Source organism: Malaclemys terrapin, chromosome 16 (genome assembly GCF_027887155.1).
Source record: "Malaclemys terrapin pileata isolate rMalTer1 chromosome 16, rMalTer1.hap1, whole genome shotgun sequence".
Classification (NCBI taxonomy): domain Eukaryota; kingdom Metazoa; phylum Chordata; order Testudines; family Emydidae; genus Malaclemys; species Malaclemys terrapin.
Window position 1 is genome coordinate 10,937,079 of NC_071520.1, and position 23,675 is coordinate 10,960,753.

Below are 23,675 nucleotides of genomic sequence, written 5' to 3' on the forward strand. Positions count from 1 at the left end.
GCTCCAGTGCCATCTTCAAGGGCAGTTTCCTACAGTAACCTTCCAAAGAGAATAATAATAACTGCACAGGGCCAGGACTGCTGTGGTCACTTGCTGAAAGGACACTGCCCCTTCAAGTAGCAAAGTAGGGAGCGCTGCTTATGTGACACAGAGCTTTTCCCTGCTCATGCAGTTGTTGAAATCCAGACCAGGACAGCCGTAACTAATAAGCTAGAGGAGAGCCTGCTACACATGCCATCTGAAGTGAGGTAGCTTAATGTCCCCCTGCCCACAGACCACCAGCTCTACCTAAAGGGGGACACCTTTGCAATGAATCATAGGTCTGTTTGCTCATGCTCATAAGTATCATGTCAACTCTGGCCTATTAGAATTGCCCCACCTGCCAAAGCTTCCCAAGCAATCGATCAGCTATTCTCTTTGTACTAACATCATTGCTCCTACACCTAGCAGAGTTCTCACCCACAATCAAGGAGCTTGCATGGAACTTTTATTCATGTAGCAACTTTCCATACAGGAAGAGACAATTATGCCCCCTTTGGAGGGGAACTGGGGCCAGGTTTCTCATTATCCATGTCATCTTCTGAGCCACCTTGAAACCTGGACAGCATGGGAGTGTCGAAAACAGAAGGTGTGGGTTTCATGTCAGAAGGGCCTGCCTTTTGTGGTGAAGGGTTGGGACTGTTCCCAGGAGGCCTAGAACAAGAAAACATTTCCAGTGAGGCTCGCCAGGGAGAAGTAATGTGATGGGTAGCTAACCTCTTTCACCTATCCCTATTTGTTCAGTACAAGCAGCTGAGCACCGGTGAAAGGAATCACAGCACCCTTCAGGCATTACTGATAAATCAGGCTAAGCCACATTCCTCTAATGGTTTACATGAGGTACATATAAATACACAGGAACAGCATGGTATGGAATGAATTCCCAGTGGTCAGAACCTACTTGCACAGAGTATTATGGTATACAAATGCACTACAGCCTCTTCACTACCACTACACTGCCTCTTCTCCCACTCCCAATCAAGGATCTGATCATTGCAGAGTCAATCCTCTAAACTGCATTGCTTCATTTGTTAGCACTTTTATGCAATGGACTTTAACCTTTTCTTCGCTATGGAGGTTTTTGACCAGCATAAGGCTGAGATGATGGGATTCCTTCTTTCTGCTGAAGCGGAAGCTTGGCCATCACTGACTTCAGTGAGAACAGGATCAGAGCCCTGCATGTGTAATCAAATTCCCCTTTCCTTCCCTAAAAAGGAGATCCCACAGTGAGCCAAAAGGCCCCTCCCCAAGGGCCATATTCTCATCCCTTTCTCACATGAAGCAGCACCTTCTGCCATTTCTTCACTGGGACTGTTTGTGCAGTACAGTTCTACTCAGAAAGAACAAGAAGATCAGAATCTGGCCCTGAGATAGCGGGTAATTAATGAGACCTACCTGGAGAGACTGGTGTACCTCAGCTTATTGAGGTGGTTACCAGCCTGGAGGGAGGCCTGGAAGCCACCAGGGTTCAGCACTACAGGATGCAGATCGATCATGCTGTTGGAAGACAAGGCATTCAGGAAGAGAGCTAACACTCACTGCAGCCAAACTCTGCAGTGCCCTGTTGTTCACCCTGGTTCCCGGAGGACAGGGGCACCTGAGGGGGGAGATGTAGTAGTCCTATAGGAACAGACAAGAGGGAAGAGATCCCTGCGTCACACTGACCAGGCTGCAGGAGGAGCAGCGTTACAGGGGCTGAAGGGCATCAAATGTGTGTTCGGCCCACAACCGACAAGTGCCTGCTTCCCTCCAACTCCATCACACGTTCACTTCCCCCTCACCCCGTCACTTATAAGGAAGTGGGGACGTGCTTCCTCTCCTCCTTGCTTTCTCACCCTCTCCTAGCCAATACTGACCCTCCTCAATGCCTCAAACCTCTTTTGGTTCATTGTCGACACCCCAGCCCAGTGGTGCTTCAGGTCAGTGTTCGAAGCTGTTGCTCTGTCCATCTATTGGAAATAAAAATACTCGTTGGACAACGGCACAAGCACTATTTCTTCACAAGCAAGTTAGCTAACCCACCAGTCAGTACTCCTGCTGGGAAAGGCTAAAGCTGGGATGGAGATGCTGGTAGCATGCCTACCCCACTCTCTACAGGGCCTCTGCTGAGGAGGCTAGACTTGGAGTAGCTGTGAGCTCCCCCACAGCCAGTGCTCCTGCCCCTTTCCTACAGAATCTCTGCGGGGAGAGCCTGGGGCTGGAGTAGCTACTGAGAGAGGGCTTCGTCCTATTGGGAGAGCCTTGCTTCCTGCTCCTGTATTAATGCCCACAGTCAGAGTTACCTTCACACTAGAGAGGCCTGCAGCCTGGGACAGGTGCCACGTGTACTCTGCTACAGTGAGGGTAGCACAGAGACCCCAGGCAGCCTGGACGACTTGCATGGCTTGACAATACGTCAGGACTGGGGTCCCTAGGAATATATTAGTAGAAGATCCAAGTACAAACCTGCTTGCTCATCAGTTCGGGAAAAGGTCCGAAGACCCTGGGCATGGTGAACTTGGGAGGAGCAGTGGAGCCAGAAGTCCTGGCCCAGGAGGGACAGAATCCTCCCTCCAGAGCTTGCTTCTTCCCAGTCACTTGCCTTGGACGTCGCACTTTAACAGCCTTTGCAGCTATGAGAAAAGAAGACAAAAGCACACCCCCAAAGCACTTCAAACCAGCAACTGTAAGGCCTTCAGGTGTGTTTCACTGCCCAGAGAGGCAGGCAAGGTGCAATGTAGTTCTTCAGTTATTGTAATACCATGTATTTAAAAATCAAGCCCAGAGCGGAACTGGATGGCTCAGGGTTTGGTAACAGTCAATGGAGCCTAGATCAGGGTGTCCTAATGCAGCTCAGGTCAGTTGTGACAGAAAGTACCAGCCCTTGGTGTCTGCTTGTGGCCTACAGGAAATATATGTGGAGGGGCTCAGTCAAGTTCCTAGTGGGTGAGTGTCCACATCAGCACAACTGGCCACCTATTGGCTGTCTCAGCGGAGAGGTCATGGAGACTGAACTCTCCCACCCTGGGCACTTGTCCTTCCAGGCTAGAGAGGAGAAATGCTGGAGAGACAGTGAATGTCTGGACAGAGGACTTTGCCCTCCAGGCCTGTCAATCTAGCACCTTTCACCAGTAATAAATTCAGAGAGGACATTTCCCTTAAAGCACCTGATTGCTCCCTGCTTAAGACACTCTCCTGAGAGGGAGCAAAACCCTGGTGTGCTGGACGTGCCCAGTGAACGCCCATAGTTAAAACAGATTTGATTTGTTGGGTTTCAGTCTAATGCAGTGACATTCCTCCTAGTCATTAAAATCCAGAAGGGACCCATTGATCTTGTTCATCCACCCATCCTGCCTGCAGCTCAGCTGTGGCTGGGTCCTTTTTCTTTGGCAAATAGCCCAAGCTCTGCACACACGCGCGCGCACACACACATACACACATTTTCTGTAACCTATGTATCTTGAATTTGTCTGAATATAGGAAATAATGATTGGTATAGAGAAGCGCTGTTGTAGCGGTGTTGGTCCAAAGATATTCGAAGAAGAAGAAGAAGAGATCTGTGTAAACTCAAAAGCGTCTCCTCTCACCAAGATAAGTTGATCCAATAAAAAATATTACCTCACACACCTTGTCTCTCCTGGGACCAACATGGCTACAACAACACATAAAAAAGTGAAACACAGCCACAATATATTAGTGCATCATTATAGCTTAGTATAGTCTAGAGAGCATGATTTTCAGAAAGCTAGAGGCAAATGTACATATTTACTATTTGTGCGTGTGATAGCTAGTAAGACTCATACCTAGCACGTGGCATGTGGAGATACCCAAAGCGCAAGTGAAACCTCAATAACTACCTATGCATTTTTGCTAATAGCTTTGAAAATTAGACCCACTGCATTGTAAAATAATGTCACACTTTATGAGTAGAAATGGCATCTGCAGAGGCACCAGCGAGGGGAATATTTATAAGGGCCAACAGTTGTCACGCTTCAAGGCATTACCTGAGCACCTGAATTCTCCCCTGCAATGATTCAGTATCAGATGTTAGGTACATTATGGCCAATAGGGTTTTACACCTCCTATAGTTAGAGACAGGATACCAGACTAGATGAGCTATTGGTCCGTTCTTGTCTGCTGGCATTTATGTCCCACAAGCTTGAGCATCCCTCTGTAGCGGCAAGCGCAGGGTGCTGTGTACAGGCTTCTCTGCATCTCTCTCAAGCATAGCAATCCAAACAACTCAGCCAGCTTTCCTTGCTTACACAACTGAACCATCTCCCTGCTGTGGGTGCTTGAGTCAGTTTAATCTCAGGATGGACTAGACCAGCATTTGCCATAGTTCTTAATCTCTCCTTTACAGCAGACCCACAACAGAAAGGCTGCAACTGCAGTCCAGGCGGTTCTGATGTGCCCAGCACTTTAGCATCAAGGCTCTGTTACATAACTAGCATTCACAGTGAATTCTGTCTGAACTGGGAGCCAAACTCTCCAGCCTCCCTTTCTTATAGCCAGTGATCACTGCCAAGCAGGAGAGCATTTCCGGACCCTTCTATCACTCCATTATGGTGGGGAGCCAGTGAGAGAAAAATCCTGCAAAGTGCCATACACGAGGGAAGATTCAGACCCACCCTGGTCTCTGAGGGAGGCAATGGCTTTCCACTGACAATGTTCTCCATGTTTCTCTAGCTCAATGGATCTCTCTGCCATAAGGGTAAAAGCTTATCTGTGCAGGAGACAGAACTTTCTCAGGAGCTGGTCCAAGTCTATGAAATTAACTCCCTCAGGAACTAAGATCCATCACAAGTCACACCGCCTTCCACTCCAACTGCAAGGTGCATTTCTTTCACCTGCCTTCTCTAACAAATGTATAGCAACATGTATAGTTATTAAAAAACCTGCCAAAACAAGACACCAATGCACACACTTCTCCCTGTGGAGAGAGGATGAGAGACCAAACAACATATGGCAGATGTTAATCATGTTGCTTAATGCACTATTGGAGGGCACTCAGATACTATGCTGATGAGCACGGTATAAGAACGTATACAGTACTGTTTAGTGATACTCCCTACCAGCCAGTCAGGATGGAGAAGCTGTCCCCAATGTTCTTTGGGTCTCACCCTAACCCCCCATCCCTCAAAATGCTCATATTGACAAGGGACAGTAAGAGGACATTCAAATGGCTGCTAGTGGTCTGCAGCAGCTTCCAGAGTCTGCTCTCCCACAACAAAAGCGAGTAACTGTCTCCCTAAACAGCAGCCAATTAACGTCTTCTATGTAGTTCAAGCCAGAACAGCTGGATGCAGCTCAGAAGAGATGGCACCAAATGTGGATCTGGGTTAAACAGTAAATTGCTGCCTCAGCACATACCTAGTCTAGTTCAACCTGCTGGCAGGAGGGAAGTGACGCAATGCTCCAATGTGAGGCTGGTGAGAGAAATCAGAGAGTGGCATAGGCTGAAATCAGATTGTGACCCTCACTGGTTTAATCACTTGGACATGAAAGAGCCTGCTGGGTTTAATGATTCACTCCAGTGTCTATCACAGAGCTGATACAATGGCTGCAATCAGACTTCTCCTCTCGCTCCTTGTTGGCCTATGTGCTTATTATTTCTACAGCCAGGAAACCCTATCTGCAGGTAAGCAAAGCAGGACAGGTCCCCAGGGAATTCACACCCCAGGCACAGAAGAGGGCTGACTCCCTGTTACAGATCAGATCCTTCGCTGATTGCCAAAAATGAGCTGAAATCAGGACGGAGATTAGTCCCCTTTTGTGGCACTCTCACAGCTCAATGTAAAGGGAAAAGATGACCCCCATTTGGTGACTACTGTCAGCATCCAAAGCAATTGAAAATACTTTATAAAACTAAGCTAGATCTAGGACAATGATCTATTTAAGAGGCATATAGAAAGTTGGAGCTGAAAAACAAGAGGTGAACAGAGAGAAGGGACAGTGTGAAAGGGGGTAATGAAGCAGGGAGCGTGTGGCTCAGTCTCCACTGTAAGGGGAACCACTCCAATGAGTTTAGAAAATGCAAAATGGTGACAGGAAATGAGCCCCAACGATGCCCTAAGAGAAGCCAGATACTTTACTGCAGACGTGTTATCACAATGGAAGTTTGTTGTGGCTGCAGCAGCAGATTTCCTCCAGGTGGTAACAAAGGAGGAATGCCTGTTCTGAGTAGCAAAGACGGACCAGGACTTGGGATAACCTTGTTTCAGAGGCTGGGGAACTTGAATATCAGGAAAGGGAGAAAATACCTCTTTCTAAAAGGAGCCATTGAGAGAACCAACTTTCTGGGGACTGGGAACTATCACAGGAGCGATGCATTTGGGGAACATGCTTTCTGTAATAGCAGGCAAGGCCACATTTGCAGAGAGATGCATTAGCCAGCCTGTGGAATAGTCTTCCAAGGGAAATAGTGGAAGTCCCATTGCTTGGGACATTTAAAGCAAGCTTGGACAAACCCTAGTAAATGTACCATATCCTGTAGTGGCAGGGAGAGGGATGGGGTGACTTAATAGGTCCTTTCCCTCCCTAACTTGTCCAATTACACATAAGCCCATATCACAAGTGATCTCTGCTCCAACAGGTCAGGCTGATCAAAAGTGTAACGACTCCCCAGTTGTACAAACAATTTAGTGCCAGCACTCAGCACTTTACAAACAAATACTCTCAGTACTCCTGGAGTATCACTACCGCCATTTTACAGATGAAGAGATAGACCCTCTTCGATGGCACATATTGTTGGGATTGAGAGAATCAGTGTTGGAGTTCTGGGGCTCCCCGATGCCCAGGATCTTAGGGAAGCAGTGGGACAAATTCCTGCTAACAGCCTTTTAAACCTCCAGAAATGGTGCGAGGGAAGCGTGTGCTGGTCACTGGTTCGAGCACTGGGATTGGGGAACAAATAGCCTATGAGTTTGCACGAATGGGAGCGCACCTGCTCCTCACTGCCAGGAGGGAGAAGCAGCTCAAGGAGGTAAGACCCCAAAAGAAGGCAACCAAGGAGGGTGGAGAAATGGAACATTTGGGCTTCTATTATACCCCACTCTCCAATCCCACACAGCAGGGTGCAGGGGTGGCCAAACACCAGGACACATTGGCCACTCACCCACATTACAACCCCCTTCTCTCAACAGAAGTTGTGTTCACACCCGAGGCCAGGATGTGGCCTTGAGCATGCTGCTGCAAATCATCACTTCCTTGCTCCCCTGTCCAATGTGATTCTTCAGCTGCATTCAGTCCCTTCTATTTCATGCTAGACCTAGCTCCTGCCCCATCCATTAACCTGGGGCGAACTGAAGCAGCGGCTGCATGCTCTACTCTGTGCTATGAAACAGCTGCAATGTGGAAGGCTGCACAGCCTGCTGCAGTGTCAAGTTCTTTGCTGATACCTGCTCTTTTCTCTTCAGGTTGCACAGAAGTGTCTGGAACTGGGGGCGAGTTCTGCCAGGCACGTGGTGTCCGACATGAACAACTTGACTTCAGCCCAGAATGTCATTGAAGAAGCCAGAAACAAACTGGGTGAAACTTGCATCTCTTCCCTCCTTTTCCTAGTCATCCTGGAACAGGGAAGGACACAGACCCCTCCTGGGTCACCTACTCCAATCACCCATGCTGCCTTTCCTGGAAACAGGATGCTCCATTTTTCTGCTAACAGGAAAAAACCTAACCATCTTAGGGACTGGCCCAGCCACGCAGATTCCCAAACACTGATTCCCTGTAGGCTTAGTGGAGCTCTCTTTTTAATAACTAATTACTTCAACTGGCAGCAGAGATGCAGAGAATTCCAGAATGACCAGCTTAGGTGGGCTTCCAAACGGGGACTTCCCCATGCCCCAGCTGGGAAATCCCTGCACTAAACCTCAGTGGTAGCAGGACAGCTTCACTGGGAAGTTGAACAGCCATTAACGTTATTCCATCACAGATGTTGGGGCCCTCCATGGAAAAGGGTGCTTGCTTTAATCAACAGCTACTGCTTCATCCCAAGCTGCCTGTGCTCAGTGTCAGATGGAATAAACACCATCTCTCACAACAGAGCACTCGAGTGTGCACTGAGTAGCTGCAGCAAGTCAGACTCAGACATACAGTGGGTGCTGGGTCGGATTTATCAGGGTGGGGGGAAGGCTGCAGTGAGAGTGGGGAAGGTCTCCAGCAGTCTGCACAGAGGAGGGAAAAGCAGAGCCTGACTGTATATGCCTGAGATGGCTCCACTGGCATATGAGCAGGATGGAGTTGTGAGTGGTTTCTCAGCTAGGGTCCTGAGTCCAAAGCCATCAGCCATCAAGAGCATCAGCAGGAGGGTATATGGGAATAGTTGATGTGCATCCTGACTCTGGGGAACAGAGAGTGGGAATTAGCTTGGGACCAAGGCCGACATACCAGAGTCCAGTTCTATTCCCTTTTAAGTCTGTGGGAGTTTAAATATTGACTTCAATGACTGTAAGTCCATCTTAGGGTGACCAGATGTCCCGATTTTATAGGGACAGTCCCGTTTGTTGGGTCTTTTTCTTATATAGGCTCCTATTACTCCCCACCCACTGTCCCGATTTTCACACTTGCTGTCTGGTCACCCTAGTCCAGCTCCACCTAAGAAATATTTGTGATGAAATGTGAGTGCATCCCAGTGCGGATCCCGATTCTGGTAGGACTCTGATTCAGAACGGCTGCTATCTTGGAGCAGGGAGGCCAGATAGTGTACCGCATCCATCCTGATCCAAGAACAGATGCACATGCTTCATCTGAATCTGTGTTTCCCCTTCTCTTTCAGGGGGTCTTGACTACCTGGTTTTGAACCACGTTGGGGGAAGTGGCCGGTTTGGCCCATTCCAAGGAGACATGGCAGCAGTGACCAGCTCCATGACTGTCAACTTCTTGAGCTATGTCCAGCTGACAGTTTCTGCAATGACCATGCTGCAGGAGTCTCAGGGCAGCATCATTGTCATATCATCCCTGAGTGGTAAGGAAGGCTGCTCCTTTCAGTTACCAGTGAACGCGTCTAAGCTGCCCTACTCAGTCAAACCAATCTACAGCTAACAATACTGGTGGAATCACTGTCTCATCTCACCTCCTCCACAGGAAAAGCCATTAGTTACAACCACAGTCAATCTCTTCTTGCCTGTTACAAAGGCTTTTAGTTCCAGAGAAGTTTTGTTAACTCTTTGCTAGCAGAGGATGAGTAATTACAACTCTCCTCCAAATCTGTCTTTCAAAATACTCTGTACAAATTGTTCACTGGGATCACTCACCCATCACTGAAATGCAGCTACCTGGTGGTTTAGTCTGAGTAGTAACTCAAAGCAGAGTAAAGAGGGCCACCTACGAAACCATCAACACTACAAGTGCCCCTGGAGGTCTCCTCCCAAATACTGACATGCCCTGACCCTGTTTAGCTTGTGAGATTCGATGGGATCCCAGCAAGAGATGGTAGGGCTGCCCCATCTAATAGAAGCCATGTCTGGTTACTGAGGTTAGCAATTATGCAACAGAAAAATGATCTGAACAGTATTTATACTTGGATCTATGTGAGAGACTCCAGCTTGTCCTCTGATAGCTCCACTTGCCTAAAACCATTTCCCTCTGCGAATCGTTTCCTTAGCGGAACTTCTCAGCTATTCCTATTGCTTTGATTCTCTTCAGGTCGCATAGGAGCACCATTCACCCTCTCATACAATGCAGCCAAGTTTGCTCTGGAAGGATTCTACGGCTCGCTACGCAGGGAGCTGCGCCTTCGCGAGATCAGTCTCTCAGTCACAGTTGCTGTGCTGGGATATATTGACACAGGTAAAACAAAAAAGCTACTCTCTACTGAGCAGACCCAATCATTAGGCTGCAACACATAGTGCAGAAGGGGATAAATATCATCCAGATGTTGAGAGAGAATCTCAGGGGAATAAGGGGAGGTCAGGAGATTTATTACATGATGAGGATCTTAAGAAGTATAGAAAAGGTTTGGGAGTTGGCTCCTGTAGTTCAGAGAGTTCATGTTCCCCAATGCACCCTCTGTTTAATCTGGAAGGAGAGAGGGAAGAAGATACCATGTGATAATTGTTCTCTTTATCCCAGACAATGCTTTGAAAAGCGTCGGTGATAAAATCACCATGCAGGCAAATCCCAAAGAAGAGTGTGCCCGGGAAGTGGTGCGGGCTGGTGTGCTGCGACATCGAGAGGTCATATATCCTTACTGGGGCCTAAAGCCTCTGCTGCTGCTAAAGGAATGGATGCCAGGCCTGATGGAAAGGCTGCTGGACAAATTCTTCGTCCTGGAAAATATCCTCTAAGCCTCAGGGCAGTTCAGTTTCACATGGAAGCACAATAAAAGGAAAACCCTGCTCAAGCAGAGGGGGCAACTGAGATGCTGGACTCATGTTTGTGCTGGACATAATCTTTCCAAAATGCATAGAGAGATGGGTTAAATGATAGGAAACAAAGGGTAGGAATAAATGGTCAGTTTTCAGAATGGAGAGGGGTAAATAGTGGTGTCCCCCAGGGTCTGTACTGGGCCCAGTCCTATTTAACATATTCATAAATGATCTGGAAAAAGGGGTAAACTGTGAGGTGGCAAAATTTGCAGATGATACAAAAGAACTTAAGATAGTTAAGTCCCAGGCAGACTGCGAAGAGCTACAAAAGGATCTCTCAAAACTGGGTGACTGGGCAACTAAATGGCAGATTAAATTCAATGTTGATAAATGCAAAGTAATGCACATTGAAAAACATAATCCCAACTATACATATAAAATGATGGGGTCTAAATTAGCTGTTACCACTCAAGAAAGAGATCTTGGAGTCATTGTGGATAGTTCTCTGAAAACATCCACTCAATGTGCAACTGCAGTGAAAAAAGTGAACCGAATGTTGGGCATCATTAAGGAAGGGATAGATCATGAGACAGAAAATATCATATTGCCGCTATATAAATCCATGGTACGCCCACATCTTGAATACTGCGTGCAGATGTGGTTGCCCCATCTCAAAAAAAATATATTCGAAATGGAAAAGGTTCAGAAAAGGGCAACAAAAATGATTAGGAGTATGGAACGGCTGCTGTAAGAAGAGACATTTATAAGACTGGGACTTTTCAGCTTGAAAAAGAGACAACTAAGGGGGGGATATGATAGATGTCTATAAAATCATGACCAATGTGGAGAAAGTAAATAAGGAAGTGTTGTTTACTCCTTCTCATAACACAAGAACTAGGGACCACCAAATGAAATTAAGAGGCAGCAAGTTTAAAACAAACAAAAAAAGTATTTTTTCACACAACGCACAATCAACCTGTGGAACTTCTTGCCAGAGGATGTTGTGAAGGCCAAGACTATAACAGGGTTCAAAAAAGAACTAGATAAATTCATGGATGATAGGTCCATCAATGGCTATTAAACAGGATGGGTAGGGATGGTGTCTCTAACCTCTGTTTGCCAGAAGCTGGGAATGGGTGACAGGAGATAGATCACTTGATGATTATCTGTTCTGTTCATCCCTCTGATGCACCTGGCATAGGCCACTGTCGGAAGTCAGAATACTGGGCTAGATGGACCTTTGGTCTGACCCAGTATGGCCGTTTTTATGTTCTTATGTTGAGTTGTTTTCCCTGATGAGCCCCAAAATACAGATTTCAGAGCTGGACAGGCCCATGAGACACAGCTCCATCCTTCACTCTATGCATCCGAAGAAGTGAGGTTTATACTCACGAAAGCTTATGCCCAAATAAATCTGTTAGTCTTTAAGGTGCCACCAGACTCTTTGTTGTTTTTGTAGATACAGACTAACACGGCTACCCCCTGATACTTGAGCTCCATCCTTCACTCATATCTAGCATCTTGACACGTATAGTTTACAGCCTCCTCTAGTCGGACAACGGTAACCCCCAGCCTGGCCTGAGGTGCATGTGCAGCTACCACAGACTACCTAATAATGCATGGAATTAGACCCCAGAGTGGGGATACAGAGAGAGCACTTCCCTCTCAAGGGTTGTCCTTTCCCTGCTCTTCTAAGTAGTTCAAAACTATGCAGTTGTATAGGCTTCTGGGCAGACCTCAGAGCTGCTGTCCGCCAATTAGATCAGAATGATAAGGGACAGTCCCCAATCTCTCTGTTTCAAACTATAGTATGTCAATACACACTAGGGAACTTTTAGTGTGCATCAGGAGGGTCTACACAGTTAGTGTGCGGCACGCTGAGTGCTTTAGGTTGATACACACACACACACACACACCTCCCTCTCTATACCAGTTGCTAATATAACCAGGAGAGTGAGAAGGACACATCAGAGCTATATCATAGACTACATCTAATATTTCTAGAACATCTTTCATCCCAGACATCCCAAAGTGGTTCACAAACTTTTATACATAAATACCACTAAAACATAGCCATCTCAGGGGTGGGAGAGTGGCAAATAGGCACAAAACTGGTGCACAATGAAAGGGAAATTTTGGCCCAGGACAATGAGGCAAACTGGGAAGGCTGTGTTGTCCAGGCACTAGACTTGGAGACAGAAGACCTTGGTACAATTCACAGCCTTGCCACCAACTCACTGTGTAACTGTCACAAAATCACTTCACCTCCCTGTGGCTATTTCTTCATAGGTAACAGAGACAATACTGCTTATCTCCCTTTGTAAAACATTCAGATCTATGGATAAAAATCACTAGAGAGATGCTAGCTAAATGAAACTGCCTCAGAAGCATGAAGGGTGGATTCAAGCCTGCTGTTTCAGGGAGCTTAGTTATTTCAAGCTTGTGCTTAGACTCCTGAGTTATCCCTTCCCAATAGGGAAAGGCACTATTATAATATTGCTGCATTTTCTCTTCTGCATCACAACCTAGAGTTGTGCCACAAGCCTAAATGGAGACTGAAGCACAGGGATTACCCCGAGCATAGTTGTTCACTTTCTGCATGTCTCGTTTCAGCTGCACCACCTTCTCTTGCATCTCCGCAATCCCCACATAGTTACAGTAATTCATCTCTCCCTGAAGTGTCCAGAAAAACTTGGCCTAGAAAACAACATGGGGGGGGGGGGAAGGGAGAGTAAGGCACTGCTATTCGCCTCTGCAGTTGGAACTGCTGTCTAATAGCCAAAGTGGACTGTTGGTTCACAAGACTACCTCACCATCTCTCCAGTATCGCACATACCAGCTGTTATGGCTTTGATGTTCTGTTTGTCCCTCCCACAGCTTCCATCCCTGCCCCAAGTACAGGAACAGAGTAACTGAAAACCAGGCTCTGTGTGCAATGGGAGCATTAGTGATCTGAAATCACAAAGGTAGCTTTAAGATAGCTTTTTAACCCCCCCCCCCCAATTCTGATGGTGAGTAGGGCTGTGCCTCTGGGCTGCTCTAACATTCTGCTTCCCATAGCTCCCTGTGAACCCTGTTAAGCCGAGAACAGCTGTAGTGCCGTGCAATCTGGCCATCTCCTCAACGCACCCCTATGCTATGGACTAGGAGAAGGAATGGGGTAGAGCTTTTACACTGGTCAGGCAGCTCCCTGCACAAGGGGCAGTCTCAGGGGGACATTTACACTCACTTTAAGGCTCCAGTGACATACAGAATTGTCAGATACCGTCAGCCTTCCATTAAATTCATGTGGGCTGGAATCCGGGGAAAGTTAATATCACAGAGCAGATAGAGAGCTGGAGAGTGTATCAGAGTCAACCTAAGGAGCCCTTACTACAGGGAAAAGGAGGAAGTACAATAGCTTCAGTATCACTTCCTCTGTCAATTCCAGCCTCTATTCCCTGCACACTCCCCCAGCAAACAAACATAAAAAAACTCCTTAAAAACAGAGTAATTTTTCCATGGGGTGAGGGGAATTTGCTCCCATAATTTCCCACTAGTGGAAATCACATGACTGGATTCATATTGATCAGGCTGAACATATATCACCACAACCTGTGATTTCAGTAACATTTAACTCCCCTTAAGGCTTGGACCGCTCTGCAAATAGCGATCTGAGAATCAGAGTCAACACACAGGTGGAGACTAGTGGTGGTCTCAAGCTAGCACTTCGTTCCCCAGTCCCAGAAGAGATTGCTCCAGGTCACGTGATGAGGCTACATCTAGGCTTTTCCATGCTGGAGACAGGGGGGAACCCTGAGAGGGTTGCAGGTTTCAGGAAAGCTCATATACTGTTTGGAAAACAGACTTTTTCCTCCTCTTGTGGCACAGATACCAGCAGCGTAAGGTGAAACAGGGAAGGAGTGGTGGTGCAAAACTACAAGGTGATTTGGCTCATTACTAGAGTAGTCAGAGTTCCTGGCTCTGAGAGGGACACCCTCTCACCGTTATTCCTCATAAAATCTCCCCCCCCCCAATAATCTCAGATATTTGGGGAATGGGGAGCTGTTAGCCAGGAAGGCACTGCAGGTACCTTTAAGAATGATACCAGGCCAGCTGCCTCTTTGTCCATCTGCTTCCGCTTTCGCATGACCCTCTCACAGATCCCTGGGCTACGCTCCATGTTTATATACAGTTCTTGCAGGCACTGCTCAGTGTAGGATAAAGACTGTACTTCAAAGTCCTCTGGGGAAATCAGCTTGCAGAATGACATACTGAGGGGGTACTCGTTGTCAAACTCATCCAAGGTCTCCATCCTACCCTTCGCTAAAGAAAAACAGGTAGTAAAGCTACCCTGAATGGGAAAGCGAGCCTGCAGTTACTTCCTACTGGCAAGTAGAGGCCTCCCTCCTTCCCCATTCTGAGGCCCTGACACTGACACACCAGAGGGTAGATTGCTGCTGTAGTAGAAGCTCATAGCTACCCTAGTGCCAACCTCTCCTGGCAAGGATCTGCGTAGGGACTAACAGAGTTGCTGAAATTGCTGGAAGATTCAGGACAGAACATCCTCCCACAGGAAAATGTGATAAGTGATCCTCTTGGGCATGGCTTCTCTTAGGCTCCTCTGCACACAGAAGCATTTTCCCCAAGGGCAGTGCTGGGACCGTGACCTGCATCCTATTTGAGGAACGTGACTTCCAACCGGGGAGAGGAGCTGGCTCAGTGCCACTGAAGAGCCAAATCCCCTCTCCCCAGAGACAGACGCAGCAGCAGAGCAGGCCCCCTCAGCCTCTCCTGCCCAGAGGGCGACAACAGTACCACAACCTCCACTTCCGTCCCCACCTCCCCATGCAGCCAGTGCCCCCGTGGGACATGGGGGTGTCACAGAGTGACAGGCCATGCGCAACAGGACCATGACCCACAGGCACTGGTGGAGCTGGACTGGACCATGATGACCCCACTCACTATCCCCTATTCACGAACAGGTAAGGAGGGGCCATCCAGCAACTTGGAAAATACAGAGGGGAACAGTCCTGCCCCATTACACCGCGAGCAAAGACCTGGCCCCACCATCCTACTTACACTGGGGAAGCCAGAGCAGGTGAACCTGCCCACCCCTTACACCACTGAAGGGAAGAGGAAATGGATCCGTTTCTGCAGCCCCAAGCACCCTATGGGGGTGGGGGGAGGGAGAGGGAATGGCAGTGGGCGTGGCTCAGTCTTCGATGGGATCAGTGGGCGGGGCTCCCTGTCCCTGGGATGGGGGAGTGAGAGAAGGGTCTAGGTCTCCTATAGGGGAGGGGAAGTGGGCGTGGCTCCTTGTCCCCTACCCAGGGAGTGGGCGGGGCTCACGAACTCCCTGTCCCCCGTGTGGCGGCTGTTCTCGCAGAGTCGGCGGCTCCCGGAACACGTGCCCCTAGCGGCCCAATCGGGGAGGTGGGCGCGTGGGCCGCACACGTGACAATGCGCTAGTGTGACAGTTGGGGGGCGGGGTTACTACGTCACTCCGGGGAACCTAGCGCGCGTCGCCCCGCCCTCTGCCCCGAACCGGCCGGTAGGTGGGGCCAGCGGGCGGGTCCCCTCCCCTGAGGCGCGGGCCCCTCCCCCAGTCCAGCTGCCGTGGGCGGGACCGCGCGGCGGTTGGTGCCGGCTGCCGGGCGCGGGAAGGAAGAGGCGGGAGGCGCGGCGCGGGTGTCAGGCTTTATTGCGCGGGGTTGGAGTCGGGGCCGGCGGCGTCCGTCGCTCGCTCGCTCAGGCGCACAGGGCGGAGTCCAGGTTCTTGTAGTCCGGGTTGTAGGGCGCCCCCGCGAAGCAGATGGCCGCCTTGCGGTCGCACTCGCAGATGAACATCTCGCACGGGTCGTTCTTGGCTGCGGGGGGAAGGGAGGCGGCGTCAGCGAGGGCAAAACGGCCGGCGAGCGGCCCGGCCCGCCCCGCCCCGGGGCCAGCTCGCTAGGCGGGCTCCTTCGCCGTGCAGCGAGCCCAGGCGGGGCGCCCCGCACGGGCCTGGGAGCCAGAGCGGGCAGCAGGGCACGTGGGGCACCCCCGGGCTGTGGGGGCAGGGCCTCGGCCGCGCGCCTCTCTCGCGGGCGCTGGGCACGTCACCTTGGCGGGCGAGGACCGAGCGCCCCCAGGGAGACTCTGCACCGCTCCAAAGCTTGGCTCTTGCCCTAGCAAGAGCTGGGCCAGTAAAAGCTGTTGCCTCATCCCGCCCCGTGTCCACAGGCCTAGGCCCAGCACTGCAAACTCCTTCATCAATCACAGGACACCAGCCGCCCCGCCAAGCCACCACCAGAATTAGATCAACCTAGTGCAGCCCTTGCAAGACTAAAGTATGATGTGCCCCGGGCAGAGAACAGGAGGGACCTGCTGCACCAAGGCCCTTGCAATGGCAGGGAAATGATTTAGTAAGATAGTCCTAACAAGTGCATGGCCCACACTGCAGAGGAAGGTGAAAACTCAGAAGGTCCCTGATACTGTGACAGCTTCTCCTATTCCAAGCAATGGCAGCACTTTGGGGAAGACAGAACCTTTGCTGTTTTGAATCTGATATTTTATTCTTTGTGTGTCAATTGTGCCTATCCCTTTTTAGGTGTCACTAGCCTCTGAGGGAATCCCTGTGGCTATCATGGAAACATTACATTCAGTTTTCAAATGTTTGAACAATAGCTGTGTTAAAAGAGGCAGTTTCAAACTACAGTAATGGGAAGCTTTAAATCTTCCTGGGTGGCAGGCAGGAGAATTTGCAGCCAAGGTTTAAATCTTCTCTCTGCTAGCAAGTTAAACTGATAAACTAAAATAGTTATACTTCTTCCCTTTCTCTCACATACCTACTCCCTTTAATTTGAAACACTCTCAAGGTGCTTTACAGAATACTTCTAACACACCACTACCGAAATGCAGCCACCCCAGGAATAAAGAGCCACAGTCAAGTAGCCCTCAACCGTGGGAGGAGAGGAAACTATGGGCAAGATACTTGGGCAAACCCCCTCTCATAAGAATTAACATGAACATTAATAGCTAGCAAGAAGAGATGGGAGCTCTGCACCAGACACTGTGTGGAACTCAGTTTAGCAGGATAAAAGGCTTTGTCCTTCTCTGTGTGTCCCAGATATGAACCTGTGGTCTCAGGGAGTTAAGGCCTTTCAAACCAGAGCTATGGGCTATGCTCTGTAGAATGTGATTGTTATAGAGCAGGGGTGGCCAACTTGTGACTCCTTGTATAGGCACCGACTCCAGGGCTGGAGCTATAGGTGCCAACTTTCCAATGTGCTGGGAGGTGCTCACTGCTCAACCCCTGGCTCTTCCACAGGCCCCTCCCCCGAGCCTGCAGTGCCTTCGCTGCCCCCCCCCCCAATCCTCCTGCATGCCAAGAAACAGCTGATCGGGAGGTGCTGATCAGCAGGGCAGCTGGTGGGCGGGAGGCATTGGGAGCGGGGTGGGGGAGCTGATGGGGGGCTGCTAATGTATTCCTGTGGCTCTTTGGCAATGTACATTGGTAAATTCTGGCTGCTTCTCAGGCTCAGGGTGGCCACCCCTGCTATAGAGTCTCTACGGGGAGTTATACCCACTCCTAACAAACACCATCTCTGCTGAAGTGGGTGACGGCATGGTGAGGAGCCTGCTTTAAGGAAAAACCTTCCTGCTGAAGGAGATGCAGCTTAGATCAAACCCCCATAAAAAAGAAACTAGTGGCTGACGTGAAATAAGAGAGAGTTAGACATACTGCTACAGGTAATGGTGGTGCCCGAGCAGCTGTAGGTATACAGCTCTGTGTAAGGGTTGTCCAGAAGTCCTTTACACGCTGAAAGCTTCTTGGCCTCAGAATAGCAGTTATCATGCACCTGACAGCACCTGTGAAATAATGGGGAATACATTCAAAACCATGTAGAATCATAGAATATCAGGGTTGGAAGGGACCTCAGGAGGTCATCTAGTCCAACCCCCTCTCAAAGCAGGACCAATTCCCAACTAAATCATCACAGCCAGGGCTTTGTGAAGCCGACCCTTAAAAACCTCCAAGGAAGGAGATTCCACCACCTCCCTAGGTAACGCATTCCAGTGCTTCACCTCCCTCCTAGTGAAATAGTGTTTCCTAATATCCATCCTAGACCTCCCCCACTGCAACTTGAGACCATTGCTCCTTGTTCTGTCATGTGCCACCACTGAGAACAGCTGAGCTCCATCCTCTTTGGAACCCCCCTTCAGGTAGTTGAAAGCAGCTATCAAATCCCCCCTCCTTCTTCTCTTCTGGAGACTAAACAATCCCAGTTCTCTCAGCCTCTCCTCATAAGTCATGTGCTCCAGACCCCTAATCATTTTTGTTGCCCTCCGCTGGACTCTTTCCAATTTTTCCACATCCTTCTTGTAGTGTGGGGCCCAAAACTGGACACAGTACTCCAGATGAGGCCTCACCAATATCAAATAAAGGGGAACGATCACGTCCCTCGATCTGCTGGCAATGCCCCTATTTATACAGACCAAAATGCCATTAGCCTTCTTGGCAACAAGAGCACACTGTTGACTCATATCCAGCTTCTCGTCCACTGTGAGCCTTAGGTCCTTTTCTGCAGAACTGCTACCTAGCCATTTGGTCCCTAGTCTGTAGCAGTGCATGGGATTCTTCCGTCCTAAGTGCAGGACTCTGCACTTGTCCTTGTTGAACCTCATCAGGTTTTTTTTTGGCCCAGTCCTCTAATTTGTCTAGGTCCCTCTATATCCAATCCCTACCCTCCAGTGTATCTACCACGCCTCCCAGTTTAGTGTCATCTGCAAACTTGCTGAGAGTGCAGTCCACACCATCTTCCAGATCATTAATAAAGATATTAAACAAAACCGGCCCCAGGACCGACCCTTGGGGCACTCCGCTTGAAACCGGCTGCCAACTAGACATGGAGCCGTTGATCACTACCCGTTGAGCCCGACGATCTAGCCAGCTTTCTATCCACCTTACAGTCCATTCATCCAGCCCATACTTCTTTATCTTGCTGGCAGGAATACTGTGGGAGACTGTATCAAAAGCTTTGCTAAAGTCAAGGAATAACACATCCACTGCTTTCCCCTCATCCACAGAGCCAGTTATCTCATCATAGAAGGCAATTAGGTTAGTCAGGCATGACTTCCCCTTGGTGAATCCATGCTGACTGTTCCTGATCACTTTCCTCTCCTCTAAGTGTTTCATAATTGATTCCTTGAGGACCTGCTCCATGATTTTTCCAGGGACTGAGGTGAGGCTGACTGGCCTGTAGTTCCCCAGATCCTCCTCCTTCCCTTTTTTAAAGATGGGCACTACATTAGCCTTTTTCCAGTCATCCGGGACCTCCCCCGATCGCCATGAGTTTTCAAAAATAATGGCCAATGGCTCTGCAATCTCATCCGCCAACTCCTTTAGCACCCTCGGATGCAGGGCATCCGGCCCCATGGACTTGTGCACGTCCAGTTTTTCTAAATAGTCCCGAACCACTTCTTTCTCCACAGAGGGCTGGTCACCTTCTCCCCATACTGTGCTGCCCAGTGCAGCAGTCTGGGAGCTGACCTTGTTCGTGAAGACAGAGGTAAAAAAATCATTGAATACATTAGCTTTTTCCACATCTCAGGCTTGAGCTCAGCTGGTTTGTTTTAAGTTATCTAACCAGGGTGGATTGTCTAGACAGTGCTCTGAACAAAAGGGCACAATGACCAGACAGCAAATATAGGGCATCCCTGAAGGGAAAGTAATCTGCTAGATAAAGGGCCAAATTCTCAGTCTTATTGTTGCACATGCACTTACATCAGTAGCATTGTAGTGGCATCACTTGGGTACAAAGCCCTGTGATGTATGCTTAAATCAGATTACCCCGATTTGTTTCTCTCTTGGCTGCTACGTAGCACCACTACAAGAGTTGCTACTACACATTCACTTCACCTCTTCAATATAGCAACTACCAGCAGAAGAGTGAAACAAGGGGAGCTGCTTGGATGATGTGTAGCCCCTGAGAATGCACACAGTGAAATACAATACAACTCCATTTCTTAGCTCTGAATGTCATATGAGCCAGGAATGTTCTCCAGACACCTACAGGCAGGGGCACCTGGGAAGGGGCTGTCAGCAAGAACGGCAGATACAGCTGCAAGGAGAGGGAAGGGTTTTGAGAAGGCAAAGTCACCAACCTGTCAAGGGTATCCACTGGTGTTCCACTGCCGCCGAGGCCACAGTAGCAGCCGTAGTTATTGTAATCCTGTAGTGGGTTGCTGCTTGGGATAGTGCATTTGATCATCGCGCGGAACTGCCACAGAGCCCGGGAGATGGTAGCGGCATTGGCCGCACCCACTGAGAAGAAACACAAATGCTCAGATTGGAGTTATACCTGACATTAGCAGACAATACATATTCATGTCTCAGACGTGCCCAATCTGGTTCCCTTGTAGCTGCAACCAAACTGATGTTAATCACAGATCCTAAAGACTGGGGTATGGGGAAGGGTGGGAAAATAGCTTTCTTCTTTGGGTCTTTGAAGTTAAAGTGATAATGGTTCTGCCTATCAAAAACGGGGTGCTGCAGAGGCAGCTTCTGAAGGTGGATGATCTCATTGTCCAACTGTCACTTTCCATAGATTACCTGTGCCTGGTCCCATATTTGTGGCAAGTTGAGTTCGTACCCACCAAGACCTCCAGTCTGTTATGCATGTGCAAGATAGACAGACTTAGGGTGTGAGAGTGAGTAAATGATGTAGCCATACCTGAAAACAGCAGAATGAGCAGGATGAATTTCATTTCTTCAGCAGGGTATGAAAAATATGTGTCTTTGTGGTCTGTGTCGGTCTCTTTATATTACAGCCTTACCTTGACACAGGTGTGATAACAGGGCAGTGTTTACATTGTTGAATGCAGACTTCTGTCAGTGGATGTGGGATCACAGAGTATAGCAAGGTTGGCTGAAGGTCAGCAGTTACCTTTCCAGGAGCCAACAGGCCAGCTGCATACTTTAGGGTTTTTCTTTTATTTTAAAATTAAGATAATACTTGTGTAACAAGCTAAATTTAAAGTCCTGGAAATAAATTCTTTACATCCATAAAACAGATACAGTATAACATGGGCAAGCTCCCCAACCACAAACCTTGAAGAACTGTTTCCAAGCCCAGACAGTGGGGCCTCTCTGGTGAGACTAGTACTAATGGTGGTAGTTGTGCTGGTGACTCTTCTTACACAAATACTTATCCTCCTAGGAACTAGCCTGACATTTTCCTGGCATCCTATTTTATCCCCAGTCCAGAAAGTGCACCTGTGTTCTCCTGGCCTGGTGCAGATAATAGGGTGAAAGCAGTTCACCCCATTCTGAATGGTCTTCTATCATGAGTGGCCAGGTGGGTGGCCAGGTGGAGGCACTGTGTGATGCTAAGGGATAAGCAGGCTGTTATTTTGAAAACATGAAGGAGGGAGAGGATGGAGATCTTCAATGATCTAAAAATCAAAAAAGAGTCCTACAAAAAGTAGAAACTCGGTCAAATTACAAAGGAGGAATATAAACAAATAACACAAGTATGTATGGACAAAACTAGAAAGGCCAAGGCACAAAATGAGATCAAACTATCTAGAGACAAAGGGTAATAAGAAAACATTCTACAAATACATTAGAAGCAAGAGGAAGACCAAGGACTGGGTAGGCCTGTTACTCAATGGGGGGGGGGGGGGAATAACAACAGAAAATATGGAAATGGAAGAGGTGCTTAATGACTTCTTTGTTTTGGTTGTCACCAAGAAGGTTGGTGGTGATTGGATGTCTAACATAGTGAATGCCAGTGAAAATGAGGTAAGATCAGAAGAAGCTAAAATAGGGAAAGAACAAGTTAAAAATTACTTGGACAAATTAGATGTCTTCAAGTCACCAGGGCCTGATGAAATCCATCCTAGAATACTCAAGGAGCTGACTGAGGAGATATCTGAGATATTTAGTGATTATTTTTGAAAAGTCATGGAAGATGGGAGAGATTCCAGAAGACTGAAAAAGGGCAAATATAGTGCCAATCTATAAAAAGGGAAATAAGGACAACCCATGGAGTTACAGACCAGTCAGCTTAACTTCTGTACTCAGAAAGATAATGGAACAAATAATTAAGCAATCAGTATGCAAACATCTAGAAGATAATAAGGTGATAAGTAACAGTCAGCATGGATTTGTCAAAAACAAATTATGTCAAACCAAACTGATAGCTTTATTTGACAGGGTAACAAGCCTTGTGGATGTGGGGAAGAAGTAGACATGGTATATCTTGACTTTAGTAAAGCTTTTGATACTGTCTCGCATGACCTCATAAAAAAACTAGGGAAATGCAACCTAGATGGAGCTATTATAAGGTGGGTGCAAAATTGGTTGGAAAATTGTTCCCAGAGAGTAGTTATCAGTGGATCACATACATGCTGGAAGGGTATAATGAGTGGAGTCCCACAGGGATCAGTTCTGGGTCTGGTTCTGTTCAATATCTTCATCAATGATTTAGATAATGATATAAAGAGTACACTTATAGAGTTTGCAGACGATACTAAACTGGGAGGGGTTGCAAGTGCTTTGGAGGATAGGATTATAATTCAAAATGATCTGGACAAACTGGAGAAATGGTCTGAAGTAAACGGTGAAATTCAATAAGGACAAATGCAAAGTACTCCACTTAGGAAGGAACAATCAGTTGCACACATACAAAATGGGAAATGACTGCCTAGGAAGGAGTACTGCAGAATGGGATCTGGGGGTCATAGTGGCCCACAAGCTAAATATGAGTCAACAGTGTAACGCTGTTGCAAAACAAACAAACATCGTTCTGGGGTATATTAGCAGGAGTGTTGTAAGCAAGACATGAGAAGTAATTCTTCCGCTCTACACCGCACTGATTAGGCCTCAACTGAAGTATTGTGTCCAGTTCTGGGTGCCATATTTCAGGAAGGATGTGGACAAATTGGAGAGAGTCCAGAGAAGAGCAACAAAAATGATTAAAGGTCTAGAAAACATGACCTATGAGGGAAGATGGAAAAAATTGGGGTTGTTTAGTCTGGAAAAGAGAAGACTGAGAGGGGACATGATAACAGTTTTAAAGTATGTAAAAGGTTGTTACAAGGAGGAGAAAGAAAAATTGTTTCTTAACCTCTGTGGATAGGACAAGAAGCAATTAATTTAAATTGCTGCAAGGGAGGGTTAGGTTGGACATTAGGAAAAACTTCCTAAAGGTCAAGGTGGTTAAGCACTGGAATAAATTGCCTAGGGAGGTTGTGGAGTCTCCATCATTGGAAATTTTTAATAGCAGGTTAGACAAACACCTGTCAGAGACAGTCTAGATAATACTTAGTCCTGCCACTAGTGCAGGGGACTGGACTAGATGACCTCTCGAGGTCCCTTCCAGT

General features: G+C 48.1%; 3 protein-coding genes across 3 annotated transcripts; 1 reads left to right on the forward strand and 2 right to left on the reverse strand.

The window, feature by feature from the left end:
- Positions 1–470: 470 nt before the first annotated feature.
- On the reverse strand, positions 471–13,579 carry LOC128824459 (uncharacterized). Its single transcript, XM_054005968.1, has 6 exons — positions 13,555–13,579; positions 12,899–13,022; positions 2,485–2,651; positions 1,915–1,988; positions 1,435–1,536; positions 471–693 (listed from the first exon to the last, which is right to left on the reverse strand). The coding sequence occupies exons 2-6, from the start codon at positions 12,990–12,992 to the stop codon at positions 525–527; spliced, it is 606 nt and encodes a 201-aa protein (XP_053861943.1). The 5' UTR covers positions 12,993–13,022; positions 13,555–13,579; the 3' UTR covers positions 471–524.
- Positions 5,515–10,377, forward strand: LOC128824458 (hydroxysteroid 11-beta-dehydrogenase 1-like protein B). The gene is made up of 6 exons (XM_054005967.1): positions 5,515–5,659; positions 6,873–7,003; positions 7,437–7,548; positions 8,795–8,983; positions 9,664–9,807; positions 10,090–10,377. The coding sequence occupies exons 1-6, from the start codon at positions 5,542–5,544 to the stop codon at positions 10,302–10,304; spliced, it is 909 nt and encodes a 302-aa protein (XP_053861942.1). The 5' UTR covers positions 5,515–5,541; the 3' UTR covers positions 10,305–10,377.
- Positions 13,580–15,991: 2,412 nt separating the features above from the next.
- On the reverse strand, positions 15,992–21,131 carry PLA2G1B (phospholipase A2 group IB). The gene is made up of 4 exons (XM_054006000.1): positions 21,023–21,131; positions 20,454–20,613; positions 18,031–18,158; positions 15,992–16,174 (listed from the first exon to the last, which is right to left on the reverse strand). The coding sequence occupies exons 1-4, from the start codon at positions 21,054–21,056 to the stop codon at positions 16,056–16,058; spliced, it is 441 nt and encodes a 146-aa protein (XP_053861975.1). The 5' UTR covers positions 21,057–21,131; the 3' UTR covers positions 15,992–16,055.
- Between the last annotated feature and the right edge of the window lie 2,544 nt (positions 21,132–23,675).

Coding starts and splice junctions, on each gene's coding strand:
- LOC128824458 (XM_054005967.1), top strand. CDS start 5,542: ATGATTCACTCCAGTGTCTATCACAGAGCTGATACAATGGCTGCAATC. Junction 7,549..8,794: donor AGAAGCCAGAAACAAACTGG/GTGAAACTTGCA, acceptor CTTCTCTTTCAG/GGGGTCTTGACTACCTGGTT. Junction 8,984..9,663: donor TGTCATATCATCCCTGAGTG/GTAAGGAAGGCT, acceptor GATTCTCTTCAG/GTCGCATAGGAGCACCATTC.
- LOC128824459 (XM_054005968.1), bottom strand. CDS start 12,992: ATGAATTACTGTAACTATGTGGGGATTGCGGAGATGCAAGAGAAGGTG. Junction 2,652..12,898: donor AGTGAACAACTATGCTCGGG/GTAATCCCTGTG, acceptor CTTTTCTCATAG/CTGCAAAGGCTGTTAAAGTG. Junction 694..1,434: donor AGGTACACCAGTCTCTCCAG/GTAGGTCTCATT, acceptor TTCTTGTTCTAG/GCCTCCTGGGAACAGTCCCA.
- PLA2G1B (XM_054006000.1), bottom strand. CDS start 21,056: ATGAAATTCATCCTGCTCATTCTGCTGTTTTCAG. Junction 20,614..21,022: donor GCTCATTCTGCTGTTTTCAG/GTATGGCTACAT, acceptor GTTTCTTCTCAG/TGGGTGCGGCCAATGCCGCT. Junction 18,159..20,453: donor CCAGTGGATACCCTTGACAG/GTTGGTGACTTT, acceptor ATTATTTCACAG/GTGCTGTCAGGTGCATGATA.